Source organism: Bos grunniens, chromosome 13, assembly GCF_055505025.1.
Source record: "Bos grunniens cultivar Pamir isolate PY7600 chromosome 13, Bosgru_T2T1.0, whole genome shotgun sequence".
Classification (NCBI taxonomy): Eukaryota; Metazoa; Chordata; class Mammalia; order Artiodactyla; family Bovidae; genus Bos; species Bos grunniens.
In genome coordinates, this window is record NC_141177.1 from 26,624,435 (window position 1) to 26,649,613 (window position 25,179).

The window sequence follows — 25,179 nt, forward strand, 5'->3', positions numbered from 1 at the left end:
CGCCCACATCCGGAGGGTCAGGCCCCGTGTAGAGCTAGGCTCACTCTCATCTTTCACCTTCCCCAAGCCCGTGAACACTGGGACTCAGAGAAGTCAAGCGACTCGGCGGCCAGCGTCGCACAGCAGCTCAACTGGGCAATTTCTTTACAAGGTAATTTAAGCGGGCGGTCCACCTCCGGCCCGGCTGTCTTTTTAACGTGTCCAGAGCGTCCTGACACTGAGGTCCAGCATCCTGGGCTGCGGAGCGCGAGGGGTCCCTAGATCAAGGTCACGGCGGCGCCCCCGCGAGGTGGAGAGGCTGGCCTCGAGTGGCGGCCCCGCCCCCGGCCCTCCTGCAGCCCCGGCTTCGCCCCGCCCCCGCCCCGCCCCCGGCCCTCCCGCAGCCCCGGGCTCTGCGCGGCGCTGGGCTGCCCCGTGGACGCCTCCCGGAGCTGCCCTCCGGTGGGATGCGTGGGCGGGGCGGGGGGCGCGCCCGCTGGCCGGCGCCCGTGCGCTGGCTGCTGCGCGCCTTCGGGGCCCGGGACGCCGCCGCCACCGCTCGAGGCCCGGCGCAAGGTAAGCGCGCGGCGCGAGGGGCGGGCGTGGGGCTGGGGGCCGGTGGGCCGGGAGCCTGCGTCCTGCCCTTGACCGCTGCGGGGTGTCTCGGATATCCGCTGCGCCCCCAGCACAGAGGTGGCGCCTCCTGGCTCGGGCTGTCCCGGCAGCCAAGGCGGGCGACTCCGTTCCCAAACAACAAGGGCAGGCAGTGGGCGCAGTGGTCCAAAGCCCTGCTGGGGTCGGCGGTCCCGGGATGAGAAGGCTTCTGTGGCTGCGTGACCCGGTGCTCACGGCACTGGACTTCACTGTGCCTCAGTTTCTGCGTCTGTGAGATGGGGTGCGATCCAACACTTAAGTCTTGGGGCAGTAGCTGGGATCACGTAAGTAGCGCTTGCCACCTGGTGAGAGTTCCACATGTGTTCATTGTCCCCCCAGGGAGGATCGCGGGCCTCCCTCCACTTGTGCAGGCAGGCGCTGCCAGGGCCCCTGCGGATAGACACCTGCTCCTGGAGCCGGTCCAGCCAAGTTAAAGGGACAGGATCTCCGGAGCGGAGCTAGTGACTAGGCTGAACACTGGGGCAGCCCAAAGAGAGTTAGTCCAGTGTTCGAATTCTCTGGGGAATCCAATCCTAGGCCTGCCCCTTAGAATCTCCTGGAATCTGTATTTTTAAGCCGTGCCCCAGGTCATTTCAGGCCGGTCTGGGAACTCTGGATTAGAAACACCGGTGGTTCTCAACAGGGGGATGTCCCCCGAAGCATCTTGTGGGAGAGAAGCCTGGGATGCTGCCAAATATCCTGTGACTTTCGGGAAGCTCCCCTCTCCCCAACACCCCCCTCCCCGGAAAAGAAAGAAAAAGAATGCCCAGGACCAGGGCAACCGTGCGGAGGTTGGGGAACTCTGAGATACCTGGAGTTACAGGGTCGGGAAGGATGGGATTCTGGGGTTGTTGAGACCAGCAGGCGTCATTTGAGAGCCTGTTACGTGCCAGACCCTCTGCGGTGCCCTGAAGATGAGAGGCCCACACAGAAGCTCGGGGGCACCTCCGTGTGGTGAGTGGAGCCCCATCTAGGGGTTGGACGGCCCTTCTGTTGACTCCACCCAGCATTAGTATCAAGCACCTGCTAACGGGAGACCTTGCGCAGAGCCCGGGGGTAAGGTGGTGAACGAGAGGGGGCGCACTCACCCTCTAGTGGGGTCGAAAGTGCCCTCAGCCCCGTGGCTGCACAAGGGGAGTGTCGGCACACTGCACCAGTGTCAGCTTCCTCCCCTGAAAGCAGCGCCCCCGCAACCCGTGCAATACTTTGGCACTGAGTTTGTAGCGAAGCATTTTGGGGTCAGATTTTGAGAGCAGACCTTTCACATCCTGACCTTCAGCTTGGCAGCGTATTCAGAGCTGTCACAAGTGTATGACCTGCCTGTGGACATGATGCAATTCCTGCCCCACATGCTCATTTCAGTTTTTTGGCATTTTTAAAATAGTTCTATGGCTTCTGCCCGGGCCTTGAAGGATGCTGGGCTCAGCCGCTGCTAACCCACTTTCGCCAAGGAGAAAGCCAACTGAGAGACGGCCGGCAGATGTTTGTATTAATCCCTGAAAATGGCTCAGGCGCTGACCTATATGCTGGGGATGCGGCAGAGCAGGGGGTCAGCTCCCTGCCCTCAGGGAGCTTTGATTCTGGTGAGGGGAGCCCAATCTGTCTACAGAGAAATGTTAGAAGAAGACCGGGGTGGCGGGTGGGGGGTGGCAAGGGAGGGTCTTAAAGAGGGATGTTTGGGTGCAGACCTGAATGGGGAGAAGCAGGAGCCATGTGAGGAGAGTGGGTGAGAGCATTTTCAGCAGGAGGAAAGGCAGTGGCCCTGCATGGAGTTGGCTTGGTGGAGTTGGGGGCCAGAAGAAGCTCATGAGGCTGGAGACCCCAGGCGAGGGGAGATGAGGACCCATGCCTGGCCAGATGGCTGGTAGGCCCTGGACCTGTTGATGAGTGGTGGGGGTTCCACGTGTGCAATCTAAGGCCATCAGTGCACTTTAGCCTCAGAAATGGTATGACCAGCCGGTGGTGTCCTGTGGCACCAGGCTCCTGGTGGGGAGGGGCCACCTGCAGTTGAAGGGAGGACAGTGGTGGTGGAAGTGGGCAGCACAGGGGCTGGAGCCCATAGGGCCTGCTGAAGCCTTGGGGGTCTGAAATCCAGGATTGCCATAGGTTTTGTGTCTTAAGCCTGGTGGGTTGGGGTTCCATCTATGAAGCTGTGGTAGGCTTGGTTGGAGGAGTGGGGAGACTGGTCAGGGGGTGAGGGGTTTGGGGAGAGGAGGCCACGTCCACTTGGACAGGCTTGTTGACGTCTTCAAGGATGTGCCAAGTAGGCCTCTGCCTATCTGAGTCTGGAGCTGGGGTGGGCAGGCAGCCTGCAGCCTCCCATCTGAGAGTCCCTGGTGTGGGGCTGAGGCTTTGGGTTTCACTGTTGCCTTTCTCTGTTGGTCCAACTGCCAAGTTTCAGAGCGAGGTTCCAGAGACCAGGGTACAGCTAGGCTGTGTGCCCACCACTCTGGGCATTCTGATGGCTGGACCTTGACGGGGGGTTCTCTCACCTCTGGAACTGGAAGAATTTGTCGGGCTGCCACCTGTAGTTCTACCCTTTCAGTCTCTGCAGCTGCTTCCCAGAGCTTGCTTGGGGCAAGTCCTTACTCCCAACCCTGATGGGCTCTTGGACTATTTCTGTGGCCAGCGTGAATTTAGGAACAAATATTCTTCTGGACTTCAAAGTTGATTTGGAAGCCCTGACTCATACTAGGATATTTCTGTACCAAATTAGTTTTTTTTTTTTTTTTTTGAAGGGAAAGGAGTGATTGATGAGAGCATGGCATGTCCCAGCTGGTGTTCATTACAGGCTGTGGCTTTAGGGGCTGCAAGAGGCAGTTGGAAATGCAATGCCCCATCTCCCAGGCTCACACAAGGGCTCAGAGTTAGGAGACTGAGCTGCTAAACTCTTTTGAAATTGTCAGGATGACCCCCTGTACTGTGGAGGCCTTCCTGCTAACAAGTGACAAGCAATTCAGGAAGCTGGAGATTCAAAGGGTGACCTCATAGCTTCAACTAGTGTCCTCTTGCCTGTCTGGGGCTCAGGCTGGGTCACACCACTTGCCCTTGGGAATGGGGGTGGGGGTGCACGGGCGAGTCCCAGGCAAGGATGGAGCCTGCGTCCCTTCAGTAGCCAGACCTGAGACCCCTCTTCCCCCAGCCCCAAGAAAATCAGGAAGGGGCACCCTTTCCAGGGCCCGAGAGCGGGCTCTTATCTAAAACTCGGAAATGAATTGTCCGAGGAGGCACATGTGTTGATAAAGCAAGAGACTTTATTGGGAAGGGGTGCCTGAGCAGAGAGCAGCAGGATAAGGGAACCCAGGAGCACGGCTCCACCATGTGGCTCACAGTCTCAGGTTTTATGGCGATGGGGTTAGTTCCCGGGTTGTCTCTGGCCAGTCACTCTGACTCAGGGTCCTTCCTGGTGGTGAACACATTGGTCAGCCAAGGTGGATTCCAGCAAGGAGGATTCTGGGAGGTTGGTAGGATGTACAGACTGGCAAATTCTCTCTGCTTTCCCAAATTCTTATGGTTGATGGTAGCTTGTTGGTTCCACGTTCTTTTCCAGGACCTCCTGTTGTTAGGATAACTCATACAAGTGGTTATTCTCTTGCCTGGCCAGGTTCCAGTCAGTGTTTCCCCTAACGGGATGACAGCGGGAGGAGAGTCGGTGCTGGGTGTTGCAAACCCCAGCATGTTTCCAGTGCCCCACCCCCAGCAATATGCGAAGCCCACACCTGTGTGCACCTGACCTGAGAGTCCCTCCTCCTCCCAGCATCTGGATCATCCTCCAGCCTCAGTCGTCTCTCTTGTGACAGGTGTGCACTGGGAGGCGAAGGCAGGGTTTGCCACCTCCAGGCAGCAGTGGAAGACCCTGTGAGGGTCTGGCCAAGCTCGTCCCTCTCCTCCTGTCCCCTTCCCCGGGGCATTCTCCTGCCACGTATTCTGCATCCAGGCAAAGTGGTCCTCACCCCCTTAAGGACGGCGGATGAGCTTGGCCAGATTAATTGGTCTATGGCTCCATTTTTGGTTGAAGGGAAATGAGTGATCCTCAGGTTTTAGAATGGGTCTGTCTATAACTGGTAAATACTTGTCAGATGAACGCCTGAGGTGTTCTAGGAGGGCAACAGGTTTCTTTGGAGAAAAAAATTATATATAATTACTCTAGTATTTCATGAATGGGCTTCCCAGTTGGTGCAGTGGTAAAGAACCTGCCTGCAGTGCAGGAGGCCCGAGTTTGATCCCTGGATTGGGAAGATCCGCTGGAGGAGGAAATGGCAACTCACTCTAATATTCTTGCCTGGAGAATTCCATGGAGAGAGGAGCCTGATGGGTTATAGTCCATGGGGTCGCAAACTTTCTCCAAGTGGGAAGTGAAAGTGACTCCTTCCTCTCCTTCCTGGGAGAGAACCCCTGTTACCGTGAATCTTTTCCCACCAGACTGTCTTCATGTGTGTGTGGGGGATCTTGATAGAAGCTGTACAGAATGGTTTCCTGTACATGTTTTAAAGAGATGGTGTCTGAATACAGCCGTCTTGTTCTGAAACTTACTGTTTTCATTCAGCAGCATGTCTGGGAGGTTTATCTGGGTTCGTAGAGTCTTCCTATTTGATTTAGAATATTCCACCATTTGCAACCTTTCTGTGGCTGCTGCCCATGGAGGGCGTCCTCAGTCCCTCTTGTTACAGGCTGTGTCTCTGAGCATCCTCTTCGTGCACTTATACACGAGTTTGTCTTGAGGGCTTGTTCTAAGGTGTGGAATTTCTGAGCCTGTAAATTTCTCTTGGTTTAGCAACATTTTTCCCCAGAGTGGCTGTATCACTCCCATCTGCAGTGTCTGAAAAGTTCTCTCGTTCAATTTCTTAAATATTGTCAGTCCCACAGCAGAAGAGGGGGATTTTCTTGGTTTCATTTGTATTCTCTCAATTTCTGGAGAAGGTTTTTCTTATGTTAATTGGCCATGTGGATTCACTTTTCGTGAGTTGCTTCTTTTCTGTGGGGTTGTTGGTTTCTTTTTTGTAATTGGTGTCTTGAGAGCTCTGTGTGTATTCTGGGTTCTAATCTGCTTGCTTGCAGAGATTTTTGCTCTCCCTGTGGCTTGGCTTTTAATTCTGTTTATTGTGTCTTTGGTTGAGTAGAAGTTTTAGTTTGCTCTTTAAAGGTATAATTGACATATAACATGTACATTTTAGGAAATGATATAATGATTCACTGTATATATTGCAAAATGACCACCACAATGAGTCTGGTTAGTGTTCATTATGATAAATAGTTATACTTTGTGTGTGTGTGTGCATGTGTCATGAGAATGTTTACAATCTGCTTTCTTAGCAACTTTCAAACCTATAATATACTTCTGTCACCACCAAGCTGTACATTTCACCTCCATGTTTTCAGCTTTGACGTAGTCAAGTTCATTAAGCTTTTTCTTTACGTCTTTGCCTTTTGTGTCTTCTTCAAGAAGTCTCTTTCTGCCTCAAATTTAGAGTGAATGTCTTGTCCCAGTTTGCTCAGGGTGGTCCTGGTTTTCGCGCTGAAACTCCCATGTCCTGAGAACCGCTGAGTCCTGGGCAAACCAGGATAACTGACTCATGAACACCTCCACCCGTTTCCTTTTGATGAGTGTATAGCTTTTTTCTTTACATTTGTTTCTAATCTGCTATACTTCTGTGAATAGTATGAGGTAGAATACAGATTTTTTTTACATTGAAGTATAGTTGACTGACAATGTTGTGTTTGTTTCAGGTATACAGCAAAGTGACTCAGTTACACATGTAAATAGATGGATGTATTTCAGATACTTTTCCATTTTCCAATATTACAAGATATTAACTATAGTTACCTGTGCTATACAGGCAACTATCTGTTGCCTTGCTGTTCTTGTTGTCCTTGCTGTTCGTATATTTTATATATAGTAGTGTGTATCTATTAATCCCAAATTCTTGATTTATTTCTCCTGAATACAGATTTTTAATAGGAATTCCAGAAGTCAAAATGTTTAACTCAGGGAGTCATTGGTTCTGATGGAAAGCTCCAGCCATGTGTTAGCAGAGAAGGAAAGGTGGCCTGCGGGAGGGGAGTGGACATGTGACCCCAAGGCAGCCTATGTCTCCTGAACCTTAAACTGAAGCAGGTTTGGGGCAAGAATTTGCTTTCTGATTCGATAACTTATATGGTTTTATTGATCAATACTTCATTTTGCATTTAAGAAACCCCTTTTACCCAGAGAACCTCCCTGGTGGCTCAGATCATAAAGAATCTGCCTTCAGTGTAGGAGACCTGGGTTCAATCCTTGGATTGGGGAAATCCCCTGGAGAAGGAAGTGACAACCCACTTCAGTATTCTTGCCTGGAGAATTCCATGGCCAGAAGAGCCTGGCAGGCTACAGTCCATGGGGTTGCAAAAAGTCAGATATGACTGAGCAACTAACGCTTTCACTTTTACCCAGAAACACCAGCCCACAGGGTCAGGTGTTTGGAGAATCCTAGGTGCCCCTTCTTGCTGCTCAGCTGCTGTTGAAGGCTGAACTTGCCCTGCCGCCCGACCCCGGAAGGAGCCCCTCCCTGTGTACCCGCACAGACATGCATCTCAAGACTTAATAAGCCCAGGGCACTGGGTCCCCAGACCCCTCCTCCGTTTGGGCTTCATTAAGGCAACCTGCTGCCTTTGGGATTTCTACTGAATACAGTTGCAATTTATTTTAAGGAGGAGCAGTAGCAGCAGTGTATACCCTTTGCACACAACTCCTCCCAGCTGGGCTTGGGTGTTTGCTGGGGCTGTGGTGACCAGAGGGGCCTGCAGCCCCGGAGACCCCATACCACAGCCCTCTGTCCACTCCCTTGTTAGTACTCCGTCCTCCGCGGCCAGTGTGGACTGGTCCTGCAGCAATCTGCTCACTGCTCTGGGCACGCCCATGTCCTGCCACACACATAGCAGGTGGGCTTCTTGAGTGCCTGGACAGCAGGTGGGGCCTGGGAAATCCTGCCTTTTCTCAGCCTCTGGAGAGAGCTGCCCTCGGGCTCTAGAAGCTTCTTCCTTTGGGCAGCATCTGATCTTACATGGAGCCTCTGGTTTCTCCCCAGAGGAGACCCATTTTTGCAGAAAAATCCCCCAGTTTGGCATTGATTTCCCTCCAGAGTTATAGGAAGCAGCTCGCAGCATCTCTATTTGAGTCTGCCCTGTTCTTCTGAAAGCACATCGTATTTCTAGGCTGTTTCCAATTATTAACACACCCTTGCTGTAGCAAACTTAAAACAAGGGAGTGGAGGCCCGCCTGGGCCTTCTCCTCCAATACTGACCCCTTGTACTTTGTATAGGTACAGACAGGCACCCTTGGCAGTCACCTCCTTCCCACCCTCCTAATTTATTACACTTACTCCTAATTTAGAAGCTCCTATCAAAGCGTCTGCCTCACCTGCTTCCCTGTCCATCTGTGTCCCATTCTGTCACCAGCAGGTCTCCTGGAAGCCAGGCAGGCGCCCTGCTGCCTGCATTGTGTGCGTTGGGATGGTGGGGTAACTGCCGCTGCCCCGCAGGGCAAGGACCAGAAGTAGACCCTGCCCGCGATGAGGTTTCTGGTACGAGTGAAGGACTGCCTCTCTTTCCACTTAAGAGTGTCCCGAACATCTGTGTGAAGAGAATGTTATCTTTCATCTGTGGCCACATTTCTTTTAATTCTTACGCACTCAGATAATGAGGATGTTGGCACGGGTGAGGCTTGTTGCAAATTTCTATTTTTACTTTAATCGCTTTTCTGTCTGGTGTTTTTCCTATGAAAAAGTGAGTGTCTGACTCTTTGTGACCCCATGCACTGTAGCCCGCCAGGCCCCTCTGTCCATGGAATTCTCCAGGCAAGAATATTGGAATGGGTTGCCTTTCTCTTCTCCAGGGGATCTTCCAATCCAGGGATCAAACCCAGGTCTCCTGCATCGCAGGCAGATTCTTTACCATCTGAACCACCAGGGAAGCCCCCTTTTCCCTATAAGCCACAGTAAAAACTCATGGTAAATTAGCTTCAATATTTTACCTCTTGATTAAACATTGGGATAATAAAAATTAAGAGGAGGTATTCTTTCATTTATGGCACAGAATGATTTCTAACTTGGAGAATTACGGTGAAAGTGACAAATCTTTGGTAACAGTCATTTGCATTGGGTCTGCGTGGGAGTTACCACGGTGGGAGAGGCCAGGTTGAAATCTCCTTTGTGGGAATGGAGATGATCCAGCAGCCAGGGCTTGACCTGTCCTTAGCTCTTCCCCTTTGTCTGCATGTCTCCATGGGAGGCGTGTGCCCACTTGACAGATGAGGAAAACCAAGGCTCAGAGAGATGGAGTAAGTAGCCCAAGGTCGCACAGCTGCTGGAGCTGCCCCTGAACCTGGGTGGTCAGCTTTGGCAGCCTCTGGATTCTTAGCCTTTGCTCTCCTGCCTCAGGATTTATGTTCTCTGCCTTTTATCCTGGAAGACAAGGCTAGTTCTTGGTGCCTCTTGGGGGAGTCCTTTCTGGGTGCCCCAACTTTGGCTGCACCTGGGAGATGCCTGATTTGGAAATAAGGTGGCTGGTGGGAGGAGCGAGCCCTGCCCCTCAGGTGGATTCTGTGCCCCGTAGGTGAGATGCCAGGGCGGTTCTCTCCCCAGTCCCCCGGCATGGGCCATACCCTTCATTTGAGTCTTGGGTTGACTTTGGATGTGCGCACATCCCTCTTTGCAGATGGTCTGTGTGGGGTCACCCAGGTCTGTGCAGCAGTGGGAGAAGGACCCTTGGAGAGCTGCACGACCTTCCCCTCTGAACCTCACCCTCCTTGTGGCTAGAGGATGACACCGGGACTGGAGGCCTCAGACACTCAGGAGAATGGATGGGAGGATGTGTGACTGCCGAAACGGAGGACCACAGACTTTGCAGGCAAAGGGACGCCTGTTTATCGTCATGTATCCTCCCCTGGGCTGGAGGTGGACTCAGCCGGTGCCCTGCTCTGAGTCCCATGGGCTGGAGCTGAGGTGTGGCCAGGTCTGTGGTCCTTCCTGGAGTTCTGAGAGGGGAGCCAAATCCAGCTCATGAGTTGCAGGACCTGGGTCCCCGTTTCCCTGCAGGCTGTTGGGGGATCATTTCCAGAGGCCACTGTGTTCCCTTGTGGCTCTCTCAAGGCCAGCAGTGGTGGGTTGCATCTTCCAATGCCTCGTCTCTCCTCTGCCCACTCCTCCCCTTCTGTCTTCCCTCTGCCTTGAGGGTCCTGTGATTACACGGCCAGGTCCAATCATCTGGGATAATCTCCCATCATCAGGAGACTGATGGTATCAATCAGGCAGCTGATGATAACCCAGTTTTTGTTCACAAAAGCCTTCCCTGTAGTGCCTAGAGTCGTGTTTGCATGAGTAACTTGGGGCTGGAATCTGAGGGTATTCCCGTCTACACTCTTGGGTAAGTTGATTAGCCCAGGGTCCAGCCCACAGTGAGCACTAGGTAAGGACAGGGTGAAACCACTGTGGTGGGCCAGGTTATACCAGCTCCATGAATTTGTGTTGGGAGAGGGGGCAGTCACATCCAACTTCAAGGAACAACCCCCTTGCCCAAATTACAGAGCACAGGAATCAGCTGGTAACTGTCTGAATTGTAACAGTAATCCTGTGTAGGAATTTTCTTTATTACAGTTCAGCTATTGGGTACCTTTGCATCAAGAGTGGCTGGAACATACACAGTTACAATGCACGTGGGCTCCGTCCACCACTCTGCATTCCAGGCTGCCTGTGTCTCTCCCAGTCCAGTGCAGCAGCCCCTAGCCCACCCCCTCATCTCCCGGCCCCTCTTTGCCTCCCATAACCTCCCCAGAGAAGAGAAATTCATTCTTTCTTTCCTGGCTGGGGACCTTTCTGGGTTTATCGTCCCAGGATAAAATCTGTGCTTTGCACCATGGGTCATGAGACCACTTGGGTCCTGGGCCTGTCCCCCACCCTCCCTGCATGCCACCCTGCCCTCAGCGCTTCAACCACCCAGCCCCTTCTCAGCCCTTCTGACTGCCCAGTACTTCCACCCCGGGGCCTTTGCATGTGCTGTTGTGGGGAGGGACCTTCCCCTCCCCTTCCCTGCCCCCTACAGTGCCTGGTATGTGCTGTGCATGAGTGAATCATGCCTTTTTGAATGCAGTGCCAGCGGCCCCACCCCCTTGGGTCTTTGCTGTGTGTTTCAGGTTCTGGTGGGAGACAGAACCCACTTCACTCGAGATTTCGGCCCCTCCACTCTCTCCTGCTGATAGACCCCCAGAGCCCATTCTCCTAAAATCCTGGGTCTCCCAGGTGACCCTTCAAAAAAATGAAGTAGGAGGGTGAGCAATCCCCCAAAACTACAATGTGACGTACCAGGAGTAATCTTCGTTGCACCCCAACTCACTGAACTGATGAAGCCTCTGCTAAGCACATTTATGAGTGCTGTCTCCCCGTGTGCCATGGAAGTCATAGGAGCTCTTGCTAATGTTCCAGAATGGGGCCTGGTGAGGATGCCAGTATCTAATTGCCTAAATAACTTCCCCTTCCCCCACGAAACCCCAGTGGACCCACCAGCTTTAACCCACATACGAATTTAGTGAATTATGGGCCCTGAAAGAGATCACGGCTTCTGTGAAAACACAGACAAGCCATCATTATTTATAGGTTTGTACAAGTGGGTTCTTGGAATTATCACTCCAGCTGCAGAACTTAAGATGTATTTTTAAAGTACTACCGATAAGCCTTGTGCTATGGATTTTCTGTAATTTATGGATTGGGCGCCATGCCGTGTTTGAACTATTCTACGATGAAGTACTCTGTCTCCCATTCCTGCTGCGATGGGGTGTTGGAGGCATAAATCTGTGTGTGGTGAGGCAGTGAGCCCGGCTCTGGGGTCTCCATGGGAAAGGAAACCAGTCCCTTTAGAATATAAATCCAGCAAACATTACAGTGTACACGCTGAATTGGAGGAAAGAGCCAGTGTTTGGGTGACAGTGACCTTTATTTAAGCGTGACTTATCTCCTTTTAAAAGAGTCAAGTGGCCGGATGGTCGAGGCGGTGAGCGTGACTTCCGACGAGCGCTGTCCTTTTCCGTTTTACTTGTGGTCAGCATTCTAAGCATCCATGTCCTTCATAATCCCTTTCTGCACAGTTTGGGGCATCCCATCCTCATGTGTCCCCCGGGCTCACAGAGGGCTGCTGGGGCCCCAGGGCCACACAGGACACTCAGGCAGGGAGCAGGGACAGTGCCATCAGCGTCTGCCAGGCTCATGGCGACAACTGCCTTTTCTCTGTGTGACTCTCCATCAGCACGTTTCCCAGGGGCCCTGCACCAGCCCCTCTCCCTGCGTTTGTTGCTGCTGTTCAGTCGTTCAGTCGTGTCCAGCTCTTTGCGACCCCATGGATGCCAGGCTTCCCTGTCCTTCACCATCTCCCAGAGCTTGCTCAAACTCCTGTCCATTGAGTCGGTGAAGCCATCCAACCATCTCGTCCTCTATCGTCCCCTTCTTCTCCTGCCTTCAGCCTTTCTCAGAATCAGGGTCTTTCCTAATGAGTCAGCACTTCCCATCAGGTAGCCAAAGTATCAGCGCTTCAGCTTCATCATCTGTCCTTCCAATGAATATTCAGGACTGCTTTCCTTCAGGATTGACTGGTTTGATCTCATTGTACTCTAAGGGACTCTCAAGAGTCTTCTCCAACACCACAATTCAAAAGCATCAAATGTTTGGTGCTTCCCTCCATTAGCTGTAAACATCCTCCAGCAAGGAAGGAAAACAGGATGAACCAGGACAGGACGGGAGGGTCCATGACACAGATGAGCCTGCCTGGGGCTGTTTTCTGTCTTTCCTGCAGCGGGCACCCCATCCCTCCCCTGGTCAGGCGTCTTGTTCCCCATTCTTCTGCCTCCATCACTTCCATCCTATGTGGTCCTCCCTGGTCACCTGAAGGTGCTCAAGGCACGTAAGGTGTTAGTAGGTCAGTGTCTTGCATCAGAGGACTTTTGTGTCCTGAGAGCTGGGTGTCCTGTCGAATGCCCTCACCCTCTGAGCAATGCTCTTCCCCCACCCTCACCTAGAGGGGAGACACAGAAAGTGATCAAAACCCCTCTCCTGCCTGGATCTCAAACTCTGGCCTGGAAGGGCTTCTGTAGCAACCTGAGCACAGAAGACACTGCGAGGCAGGCTAAGCACGTTTCTCAGGCCAGCTCTGGCTGCTGTGCCTTTCAGTGTGGAGACCATGGTTGCTGACATGAAGGATTTTGTTTTAGAAGAGTGTGTTTAGAAAACAGCCTCAGCTGGCACTACATGAATCACCACCCTGGGTAGCCTAATGGGCAAGGCCAGTGCTGGAGACCCCACCAAGGGCAAAGGGCAAAAGAAGCCAAGTTCAATCAAGGCTAGGTCAGCCCTCTGGTCAGGGAAGTTCCCAAGGGCCACAGTTGGGTGCAGTTCCTCCTGTAAACAGCAGAGGGCAGGGCTCCCCTCCTCACGGCAGGTTCTGGGGGACCTGCTTTGTCTTCACTCTCCCCTTTCCTCTGGTCTTGAATCCCCATCCTGGGGTATGACCTCTGGACCCTCTTTCATTGGTTCCCTACGAGCTTGGCTAGAATAGTTATTTTTAAGCATTTGAATTTGCTGGTTTAATTCTGTTCCTGTGATGGGGAAGGACAGTTCCCTGGAGCCTCAGGAGAAACATCAGGATGGGGGAAGGAGGGTCAGGAAGTGACCACCTCTGTCCCTGAAGGCCTGGAGCTACTGGGGTTCTGAAGATGCTGAGCCCCTTTTCCTGGAGCAGCTATGTGTTGACCCCACTGTGTGCGTACTCATTGGTTCAGTCAACAAACACCTGTTCCCTGGGCCCCTGCAGAAATCTTGAGGACAGACAGTTGGTGACTTTCACAATTTATTGGGGATCCTGCAGGCTGGAACTTGCAGACAGCAGCCTTGTGCACACCTCGGGGGCCACATCTTTGCAGACTTCCTGCTGGCCCCAGTCTCAGCGTGGATGACTTGAAAGGTCCAAGTTTCTCCTTCTGGCAGTTCATTGGACTTTTATTTCTCCTGATCAGTAGAGGTCAGGTCACTAATTCGTTTTAAACCTGAAACTGTTTTTATTATGGAACATTTCAAAGCTAGAGAAAAATACAGTGGCTATCTCTTTCCCTACCTGGCTCAAACAAATCAATAGGGTACTGACATATGTGTTTGACAACTACACTTTGGTTGTTCCCTCTGTCTTCTGCCCGCGCGCCACACCTCCCCCCACCCCCTGCCAATCTCCATGTGAGCTCCTGGAGCAAATGCTAAGTCTTATCTTTTTCTGTGCCTTTAAGTCTCACCATGCACTTAAGGGGAGCAGGCACAGCTGTGTAGACCACCCAAAGGAACTAGAAATGGTTTTGGGTAGTATATACTTGGACAAGGCATTGGGGGAATATTGGCAACTATAGATAATCCTTGTGTCCTTCGTCCTCCGCAGGTGTGACAGGGAGGCTACATTTCTGTCGCTGGAGTGATGCTTTCCTTTAAAATGCATTTAAGTGCTGAGCCATGCTGTGCTGTGCTGAGTCACTTCAGTCGTGTCTGACTCTGTGACCCTGTGGACCGTAGCCCACCAAGCTCCTCTGTCCATGGGATTCTCCAGGCAAGAATACCGCAGTGGGTTGCCCTTTCCTTCTCCAGGGGGTCTTTCCAACCCGCGAACAAACCGATTGATTAAAAGAAAAATATTGTCAGTAGCAATACAGGTTCTGAGTAGGGAAAGCCCCAAAGCATGAGGGTGGGGGGTGGGGGGACACAGCTGGAAGCCCGTGAGTCCACCTTCCTTCTCGCTTCCTTTTGCCCATGACCCTGGGCTGCTGTCTCCCCCACTCCCCTGCCCGCCTCAATCCCGCTGGTCCATCTCTGCATCTGCTGCTGGCTAGCCCACTGCAGGCCTTGTCATGTAGATGTGGGAGGCACTGATGATGAGGTTGAGGGCGTCCTGAGACCTGCCTGTGTTTGGGCCAGGACTCAGCAAGGCTCTTGGGGCTGCCTGAGGACACACTTGGATAGACCCCAGACCAGGGGCATTGGCCCTGCCTGTCCTGGCTTATGACCTGGGCAGGTACACTCACCTCTAAGGTAGCTCACACCTCTGAGGCTTGTGAGGAAGAAATGATACCCCCTCCTACCGCCACCCCAGAAAAGGGCTCAGCCCGGAGCCAGGTATTCCCCATCCAGCACATTTTTATGTGGATAAAAAGTGTTTAGTAAAATGTCCTACCAAGTTCCTCTTTGCCTCATGGTATGTGTTGATGCTGAAGCTCCAACACTTTGGCCACCTGATGCAAAGAGCTGACTCATTGGAAAAGACCCTGATGCTGGGAGAGACTGAGGGCAGGAGGAGAAGGGGGCAACAGAGAATGAGGTGGTTGGATAGCGTCACCAACTCAATGGACATGACTTTGCACAAACTCTGGGAGATGGTGAAGGACAGGGAAGCCTGGCGTGCTATGTCCATGGGGTCGCAAAGAGTCGGAGACAACTAAGTGACTGAAAACAACAACAACGTGTTGACAACTCCAGTGAAATGTTTTGGGGTCCCCTGTTGATTTATTGGCCACCATTGTCGGCTCTGTTCTCCTGCCGCCTGGAAGACCCACTGCGAGGGTTTCTCACTTGTTTCTGTTGGATCCCCAGTGTCTGGCAAGCCCACCGCCTACACAGTGGGCTGTGGGGGTTTTTGGAAGGAAGGAAGGTTTGGTTTCTCTGAGCCCCCTGCTCCTAAGAGCCCAAAGCCCCGTATGCAGTGAGGACCGGCATCTCCTGTGTCTCAGTCCTGTCCTTGGTCCTTCTCCCAACGCTGCCAGGTGCCCCTCCTGCACCCCAGCCCTGCTCCAGGGCTGGGCATGAACGAGCAGCCCAGGAAAGTCCCTGGGCCCTGCCCAGCTGTGGGACCCCTGGCACGCTCCTGCTTTGAGCCCCAGTTGGTTATGTCATCGCAGTGGGGCTGAGAGCCGCACCTGCTCCCTGGGGTGGTTTGAGGGGCTGAGATGGGATCCCGCCCATTGGAGCTTGATGCACGCCCCCCCGCCCCCGTGTCCCTGGGGGCCTGCCCTCTAGGCGTCTGGCCCCCTTCCTAACCCAGGCTGTTGACACCACTCCCCACCATGTCCCTCTCTGTGCACTTTACAAGGCTGGCCTCTTTTTCCTTGCGCTGCCTTAGCTGATGTGGGAGTTGCCTGTGTTTCCCCGCCCCCTGGCACCCGCCCTCCCCCCCCCCCCGCCCCCATCTAGCAGGGTGAGAATTGCTGGTTAACACCTCGGGGGACACCTCTGTAAGTGGCAGCCCTAGCGGGTGTCACCTCCCTCCCCTGGCCTCCTCAACTCCATCAAGGAATCTGGGGGAAGCCTCCCTCGAGGAGCCAGGCACCCTTCCTGCCTCTCTCCTCGGGGCAAGGAGGGGTGGGGCAAGAAAAGGTGGGCAGAGAGGACGAGGATGCGGTGGGCGGGGATACAGGTTGGGAACGCCCTGCCCCCTCATTCCAGGGGGCTCCTGGGCAGCAAGACCCCGGTCTAAATCCCCAAGAGTGCAAACCCGGGCCGGGAACCTCTGGGAAGCTGCTGGGGAGATCAGGCCCTGCCTCCACCGAGGGAGGCACCCTCTCCAGCTGGGGGAGGGGGAGGAAGCAGTATGTGGACTCCTTGTTTCTAGAGCCTGGCTGGGGTGGTGTTGGGCGATCCAGAACTCAGGAGTAAGCCCCCACTTCCCTCAGGGCTGGCGGCGTGCAGTTCAGGTATTTGAGACCCCTCCCCATCACGGCGCTGGCTCTCACTCCCCTCTCTCGTGACGTCAGGCTCCTCTCGCGCGGCATGATGGGAGAATCCTAATGTTTTCCAACAGATGCTCCAAGAACAGCTTTCAGATTAAAGCTATTGCCAGAGCAAAGATTCTTCTTTTTTCCTTTCTTTCCCCGGGGGGTGGGGGGTGGGGTGGGGGGAGGGAGCGCCCCCAGAAATTCCTGGACATCACGCCCTGCCCCAAGCACGCAATAAACACTGACAAGAAAAAGTTTTTATTTCCTGGTTCAACTTTTTTTTTTCCTGGAATATAGACTGAAGAATGGGAATAAACACGAATAAATAACGGAGCGAGGCCGCGCGCGCCGGGATGCGCCTGGCTGCCGCCGCCAGGCTATTGTCTCACCGCCCTGAAGCCAGCCCTGGCCTCGTCCTCCTGCTCCTTCCCTTTCCCTGTCCTTTTTGATTTTCCTTTTTTAAAAAACGCCCCCTCCAGCCCCCTGGCCAGTGACCTTGGCCGCCTGGATGCTCTGATTGCACGCGGCTCCCTCCAACTTGCCCCAGCGCCGCCGGGCCCATGGCTGCGTCCGAGGACGAGAGCAGCTGCCTCGTGTCGCGGGGCCGCTCTCAGAGTGACCCCAGCGTCCTCACCGACTCCTCGGCCACCTCCTCCGCGGACGCCGGGGAGAACCCAGGTAATGGGCGGGCGGGGGCGGCCGGGCAGGCGGGGAAGGCCAGGGCAGGGGGCGCTGGGCTCACGTCCCCGGCGCTGCTCCGCGTCGGGTCTGCGTTTGGGGAGCCGCGGCAGGACTCGGGCGCTCAGGCTCCCCGTAAGGCGTCTGAGAGCCCTTTGTCCGAGGAGGAGCCGGTTTTCCTGGTAGAGACCGGCGCTCCGCATCCGCCCTCCTTGAGGATGGGTGGGTTCTGCTGTCCTCTCCGAGGGGCTGCCTTCCTTTGGGTGCTGACCACCTGGGGGACCAGAGGCAGAACCGTAGCCGCCTCCACCAGTGCCGGCTCCGAGCTCTGCCTCCCTCCCCCGGACCGCAGCTCGGGTGGCCCCGGCGGCCTGGCTGGGGCGTCCCCTCGCGGGCAGGGAGCGCTCGGTGCGGCCGCCGCGCAGAGGGGCTTCCGCGGGGCTCCCAAGTCGGCGGGGCCTGGCGCACCAGGGCGCGCCCACCCGCCTCCCGGGACAGGTGTGTTGGCGGAGCTGCCACGGGGAGATGAAGGGCGTGCGTGCGCCAGGACGGAGCCCGATTTCATTAAATTATATGGACTTCGTTCACTCCCCCACCCCCACAGCAACGTCGATTGTTTAGGTGATAAATCCGGTCACAAAGGCGTCCATAAGGCTTGATTGATTACTTTCCAGAGAGGAAGAAAGGCCTAATAAAGCGGAGGGTGGGGGGGAGGTGGGGTGGGCTGTGCGCCTGTCACCATGGAGACGCAGGAAGCAAAGTGATCATTAAAACCTTTCTCCACCAGAAGGCAATTTTCACTTCACAGGGAGAAGTCTGAGCTTCTGAAATGTAGGGTTCAAAAAAAGAATCAAAGCTGGTGTTTTGGTATGGAGCCACAGGACTCCATTCGTATCCTAGGGAAGCAGGGTCCCTTCACACGTTCTGTTTTGACAATAAGTTGCTCTTACCTTCCTCTGATGACTCTTTCTCTCTGAAGGCACCAGACCCAGATGGGGACTTGATCACCTTAACTGGTGGGCGTGCAGCTCCACAGGGCCTCTGGGGCTGGGGTGATCCAGCTTTGTGGGGAGATTCCTTCACTTTACTGGAACACAGAGCAGCTTCACTATTTAACTGCAAAGAAAGACCCGTTAGAGGCAGCTCTGTGGGCGCCAGGGCCCAATCTGAAATTTTAAACAATAAACCCATACAAGGCTTGTAAGATTTCTTTGTTAAGACTGTTGACAGTGTGTCATTTGGTCAAACTAAGGTACCAGCCTGAGGAAATCCCTGGCTTTTTGTTTTTGGTATCTGGGAGGGCAAGTTAATTTCCTTGGAGTTTCAGGCAGAGGCAGCTCTAAGCAGACCCTTAAGGCTTTAATTAATCCTTTTATTAGAAATCAGGGATTAAGCCTTCAGCACTCCATGATGGATTGGTTTTCTCTGTGTGGAGATGCACATCCATGATTGTTCCAATTATGGAAGTTGAGTGGCTCGTCAGAAGAGAATCCTTCTCAGCTCCTTTTGTCTCCCTGGCAGTGAGAGGACGCAAACTTGAAATGGGAATTATGCAGGATTTAGCTTTTCGGCTGTCTGTGAGTTGATGTCTCCGTGGGTGGGAACACGGGGCTTGGCAGGTGACTCGTGCCGGTCCACTTGGGGGAGAGGGGAAAGGGCTTGGATGTCGGTGATGCAGTGACGGCGTGGGAGGATGAAAGCCCAAGTTAGTCTCAGGTTCACATGCACAAAAGGGGACCCAAAGAGCAGAGACCTGGGGTTAAAAGTCTCTATGTATAGAATGCTGCGAGTGGTAGAACCTTACTGAAAAGGAAAAATGAATGAAGTATTTAAGAACTGGGTTAGACACAGGAGTTCCGGTGGAAAGAGATTCAGAATCTTCAGGTCGGAAGCAGCCTGGGAGCTTAAAGTGGGAAGGGTGGATTAGGGGAGCATTTTCTACAACTACTTTGCTTAGTTGGCTCGGCGGGTGCTTGCATACCTCTTTTGATGGGGAACTCACTTCTTTCTGAGGCAGTTCATGCTTCTCTATGGGCAAACCCATTTAAAAATTCGTTTTCAAATGGTTCGAAATGGCCTGCTCTGTTAGTCGTGATGGGATCGTCTCCCGATGCATGGTACCTTGGCTTCCAGAGAAGCTGGTGGTGGTGTCACACCCACCTGAGGCATTTCTTCACTAGACTGTAGAGTCCAGCCCTTCAGTCCTCTTTCCTGAAGAACCTCTCCCATTCGCCCATCTGCTGCTCTGAAGTGAGGCTGGTGAGCCAGCTGTGGAATGACCTGGTGTGCAGTCACCTGCCTCCATCTTTGGAAACAACAGTTTCTTTGTTTTTATAAAACAGCTCGCGATGGCATTTGCCCTTTTCCCCTCCAAAGTGCATTTTTAGGGCATCAGTATTCTCACAAACTGATCACAGAAACTCAGAACATCACAGGAAAGTAAGCAGTGACATCTCTCTCCCTCCCTCTCCGGATGTTATCTCTGTGGTGAGCTCTGTGGAGCATCTCCACCTTTCCCTGCGTGTTTATATCTACAGGTTCTTGGGGAAAGGCATTTAAGAGAACACAAGTGGTTTCACACCACATGGAAGGTTTTCCAGTTTGGGTTTCTACTCAACACTGGATCTTGGAGGTGGTCTCACCACGTGGCAAGTATATCTCCATCTCCTTTTCTTAATAACCGCATAGTATCCTGAAGAATATGTTTTTCTCAGTTGAGCTATATGTGTTTCCATTTTTTACCCATTACAAGCAATACAGCAGTAGTCATACAGGCAAAGCCTCCTTGTGCTCCCATGTGAATTTCCTATAGGGTGTGTCTAGGTCACAAGAGGCTCACATTTAAAATTTTTCTGATATCGCTTCCCCCTGGAAAACGGACCCATGATGCTTCTTCAGAATCTGAGCGCATCCTTTCTCCAAAGCCTTCCCGATGCCTGGAGTGGTCCATCTGGTTTTCTGTCTCGTGAAGGGTGACAAGGGGCATCTCGTTGTGTTAGTTTGTAGCTCTGTGATTGATGGCAAGTGTGAGCATCTTTTTGTGGCCTTATTACTGTGTTAAATCTCTCTGTGACTGCACCTATGGCTGTGGACTTCCTGGCAAGGGTGAAGGCCTTTCCTTGAGGACCGACCCTCATGCTCTTTCCATATCGTTGCTCCACTCATGATTCTGTAGGCAGCTTTCCAGGGTTCCTGTCTGCAAATCCTCACTCTGTGCCCACAAGTATGGTCAGGATTTTTCCCACAACTTAAAATTTTAAAAAGGAAACTTGGCATCCCCATTGCCTTTCCTCCTCTGAGTTCCTAGTCTCAAGGAATTCTATCAGCTCTCAGACTGTGGCTTTGGCCCTGTGCGGACCTCCTACCCATCTAGTCACGTGCCACCTCCTCATTTCGTCCCTTTGCTGCTCTTCTGGTCCCCTCTCCCCACCACTCTCTCCTCCCTGGGTTTTCGCTGCATTGCCTTCTCTCGGCTCCCTGCTCATCCCTCTATTCCTCTCCCATCCCAAAACACAGCGGTCCCTGCAGGGCCATCCCTTGCTGTCTTTTCCCTCCACTCTCAGCTCTCTTTCTGGTTTCCAGAGACTAAATGAAGAGTTACCAGGGTCAGCTGTTTAGAATGTTTCCATGGGGACTTGCAACTTGTCTTTTTCTGTGCAACCAGATAGGGGACCTTTCGATCTCAAGTGGGTTTCTCAGCACCACTGACATTGGTAACGGGGTCCTTCTCTGCTATGGGGTGTCCTGTGCGTTGTCAGATGTTTAGCAGCATCCCTGGCCTCTGCCCTCGAGAAAAACAGTAGCAGCCCAGCCCCTGGTTATGACCATCGAAAATGTCTTCAGACTTGCCAGGTGTCCCCTGGGAGCAAAATCTCCCTGGAGGACTGCTGATGTAGCTATTTCATTCTCAAACCCTGGTGTGGATTAGAGTCACCTGGAAGTCACCTGTTCACCCCACCCCCTTTGTCTCTGGTTCAGCCTGTGGTGGATGCTGGTGAAGTGCATTTCTAACGAGTGACCAGGTCATGCTGATGGTACGGGTCAGGGGACCAGATCCAGGGACCCACTGAGTCTAGTCCTCCCTGAGCCACTGTCTCAGTCTCTGCTGACAACTTCTGTGTGCATGTGTGTGTGTCTAAGTATGTGTCCAGTGGGTTCTGCCCTGATCTGTCTGCCTCCTGAGCCACAGACCACTGTGTCCTTCGACTCCCTGCTTGCCCAGGTCTTGATCTGATGTTGCCTCTTCAGAGGGCCCTCTTTGTTCATCTGATGAGATTAAGTAGCTGCCTTGCCCACACTACCCAGCTCTCATCCCAGCTTGTTCACGACGTTCATTACTGCCTGGGATTTAGGTCTTTTTATTCTCAGTGGACTGTCCCCACTAGGCTGAGAGCCCATCGCCAACTGCTCACTGGAGGCCGTGGTAAACATCTATGGGACCAGGCACAGTGTCTGAGTGAATGAGGCCTGGGGCTGGCCAGATGGCTGGATGGGCCCACTGTGGGCAACCTGCTCAGGGGCAACTTGAGATGGCTGGAGGCTCAGTGTGGAGGGGGCAGGGGCCATGCCCCTCTGCAGGGACAAGTCCACCTCTGCTTATGGCCCAGAGAGGGTGAAACCCTCAGAGCATCCACTCCCGTCCTGAGCTGCAGACAGACACACAGACACAGCCCCACCTCAGACTCTAGGCTTGGCATTCCTTTGCTGTTTATGGGTGCCCCGCGTGGGGTGGAGACAAGGGGTCTCAGCCTGCTTTCTCCATGGCCTGGTTCTCCCAGGCTTCTTTCCTCAAATGCTCTCTTGCTCTGAAGTCCTGAGTTTTGGGGTTCTCCCTCTGGCCCCTTGCAGAGCGTCTCCATGGCTTAATTAGCAATAGAACTCTGCAGTAATTACCTCATCAGCTTCTTCTTTGGGGTTATTAAACATAAAAGCTGGGTGCTTAAAAAAATACAGAGTTTAAAAACTTAGAAGTCTTCCTGGTTATGAAAACAACTGTACATTCCTCGTAGGAAGTGATTGAAAGCTTTTGAAACTTCTGTTCCTCATCCCCTGCTCCCTTAACAGGACACAGAAGGCAGTGACAAGGGACAGCTTTGTCCCTGGGACCTTCCCAGGTGCCAGGTGTGGCAGAAGGTCAGACACAGTCAGGGTCCAGGGTTTATGCCCTGCCCCACCCCATCCCTTGTGGTCACTTCAGCCACTTAGCATCTCCTCACTGATCACTCTTTGAAATGATCTCACTTATTTGACCCACTTGCTTATGCTCTGTCCCTCCTGCTGGGTAGCACTCTCCAATACCGTGGTCATTAGCTACTTACAGCGATTTACATCTAAATTAAATAAATCAACCTTAAAATTTCCTTTCCTCGGTCACACTCGTCACATTGCAAGCGCTCAGTTGCTACGTGTGGCTGGCAGCTGCCGTGTTACATAGCATGGATCTAGAATATTCTATCCTTGTGGGCGGCTCAGTTAGTGCTGCTCTGGAGTGGAAGACCCTACGGGTAGGTCCTTATCCCTTGTTCCTTGGCTGTGCAGCCTGTGGCTGTTCCCCAGTGGTTGTCTGTTGACTGAACAGACAAGTCAGAGTGCAGACAGAATGGACATGGTCTAGGAGGCTTTGTGCTGGAGACCCTCAGCTGATCATCTCACATCCTTAAGGGGAGGACACCCAAGCAGAGTTCATTTCTTATCCACACAAGATTAATTTATCTCAATTCAGTGAGCTCCTCCAGAGAGCCTACAATGTGCCACGGTTGGCTCTGGCTGGATGGGTCTCTTTGACAAAGAAAACAATGACATCCAAAGAGATTCTTTGCCTGGAGTTGGATGGAGTCCCAGATCTGGCTCTGCCACATACATGCTGTGTGACCTTGGGCAAGTTGCTTCACCTCTCTGAATCTCCATTTCTTGTTTGTAACATGGTGGTCAGTATTGTCCATTCCTCCAGGTGGGTGAGGATCACTGAGCTATCGTCTGTAATAGACACTGTCATTGGTTCCCAGCTTTGAAGGGGCAGCAGTGTCCTCAGACATCTCCTAATCACCTTGAGACCATTCCATCCTCTGGGAATAAAGTTGGGAGGCAGTGGACCCTGTGATGGAGAGGTGGGGACAGCCTGTGGGTTGATCTGCAGCCCCTTCTCTAACTGGCTGATAACCTGGTAAATTTTCAGTGGCTGAAGTGAAAACATGCTTGTCAGCTCAGTGTTACACTGGGGTATCTTGCTTCCTTTTATTTAATCTTCCTCCAAACCCTTGCTGCTGCTGCTGCTAAGTCACTTTAGTCGTGTCTGACTCTGTGCGACCACATAGACGGCAGCCCACCAGGCTCCCCCGTCCCTGGGATTCTCCAGGCAAGAACACTGGAGTGGGTTGCCATTTTCTTCTCCAATGCATGAAAGTGAAAAGTGAAGGTGAAGTTGCTCAGTCGTGTCCGACCCTCAGCGACCCCAGGGACTGCAGCCTTCCAGGCTCCTCCTTCCATGGGATTTTCCAGGCAAGAGTACTGGAGTGGGGTGCCATTCCTTCTCCACCAAACCCTTGAGGTAGGGTCAAAGGGCCAGATGGCCCTAGGGACATTTGTGTGGAGAGGAGTTAGAATCTAAGTGAGTTTCAAGCCTGGCCCACTCTGCATGCCCCACCCACTCTGCTCCGCCCACCCACCAGTCCCTCCCACTCTGCCCCAGTCACTCTACGCCCTGCCCACCTATTACTGGCTTCAAAATGCATCTTTTTACAGGAAGGCCTTCTGTGCTTTGGGCTTCCCTGGTGGCTTAGATGGTTAAGAATCTGCCTGCAATGGGGGAGACTGGGGTTCGATCCCTGGGTTGGGAAAATCCCTTGGAGAAGGGAGTGGCTACCCACTCTGGTATTCTTGCCTGGAGAACCCCATGGACAGAGGAGCCTGGCGGACTACAGTCCAAGGGGTCACAAAGAGTCAGACATGACTAAGCAACTAATACTTTCACTTCCTGTGCTTTAGATGAAGCATATTCATGTGTTTATCCCATTTCTGTTTCAAGCAACCTGTGCCACAAATACATACAAATCTGTAGTCACATAAACACACAGGCACAGATGTACTCTTCCCTTTCCTAGTTCATTTAACTAGAATGGCCACCAGGATAAGATTTATTTACTGGAGGTCAGGCAAGGAGCTGGCAGAGAACCAGCCGTGGGCAGAGTTGCTGCAGGTCTTGTCTTAATGGGCTGGGGTGAGTGTCCATGTGTGTTAAAGCAAGTCATTTGGGTGGGTCGCTTGGCAACACACCTTATCTCGTGGCTGGGACATAAGTAGACTTGGGCGTCGATTGGTCAGCTGTCAGAAAATGAATTTGCCAAGATCTGAGTAGAGAGAGTGGCAGCTGTGGCTACAGACTTAATAAATGTATTTATCACACATTGTTATGCAGTTGTTTTAAATGTAACAGTTTGTTAAAGTTGCTTTTGGTCTTAATACTCTTACTATTGAGTTGTATTGTCATTAGTTAATTTTTTGTTCCCATTACTTCTTGGAAGTTTATAGCCATGTGCAGAGAAAATTTTTGCCTTGCTGTAATCACTAGCTCAGGAGATTTAAATAAAGGTAGGAAGACCTGCCAAAAATGATCTTTCTGCTTCCCTTTGGCAGGAAAACTTTGTCTTGGCAATGTTAATTGCAGGGTGACTGCCTTTCTGCAGTCACATGGGGCAAGTGACTGCTGACCTTGGCTTGTTTGCTGGCAGGGTCTTTTGTGCAGAGCTCCCCAGCATCAGAGATGTCCCCATCTGAGCACTGCTCTGTAGGGTTCCCTCAGCCGCCCCCACCTTCTAATGAAGAAGGAAAATGATTCCTGTTATCATCCAGGTAAATGGGGATGCACTTCCATAGAGACTGGTAGGTTGCAGTCCTCCTTTAAATCAAATTTATTTGCAAACAAAAGAAGATGGGCTTCAAATATTAATGAAGTAGTCACGGTCATCCACTGAGGAGACACAGGTGTGGCGGAAATCGCTGAGATGGGGTGGATTTCTGTGAAGTGAGAGATGTTCTTGTGCATTGTCGTCTTGACCTGTGACTCTCCCATTCTTATTTGTTTATCTGCTGATGTAGGAAATGCCCCTGTG

The 25,179-nt window shown here is 52.7% G+C and overlaps 1 protein-coding gene across 3 annotated transcripts in view; it reads left to right on the forward strand.

Moving 5' to 3' along the window:
• Positions 1 to 384: 384 nt before the first annotated feature.
• Positions 385 to 25,179, forward strand: part of PHACTR3 (phosphatase and actin regulator 3) — a 206,276-nt gene continuing 181,481 nt past the window's right edge. The window contains exon 1 of one of the 3 annotated variants that reach the window (XM_086330980.1): positions 385 to 555. In XM_086330980.1, coding sequence (XP_086187106.1) covers positions 447 to 555 — 109 coding nt within the window. In that variant the 5' untranslated portion in view covers positions 385 to 446. Of the gene's footprint in view, positions 556 to 16,493; positions 17,072 to 25,179 lie in introns of those variants that run through there. The other 2 variants (XM_086330979.1, XM_086330975.1) reach the window with 2 other exon arrangements.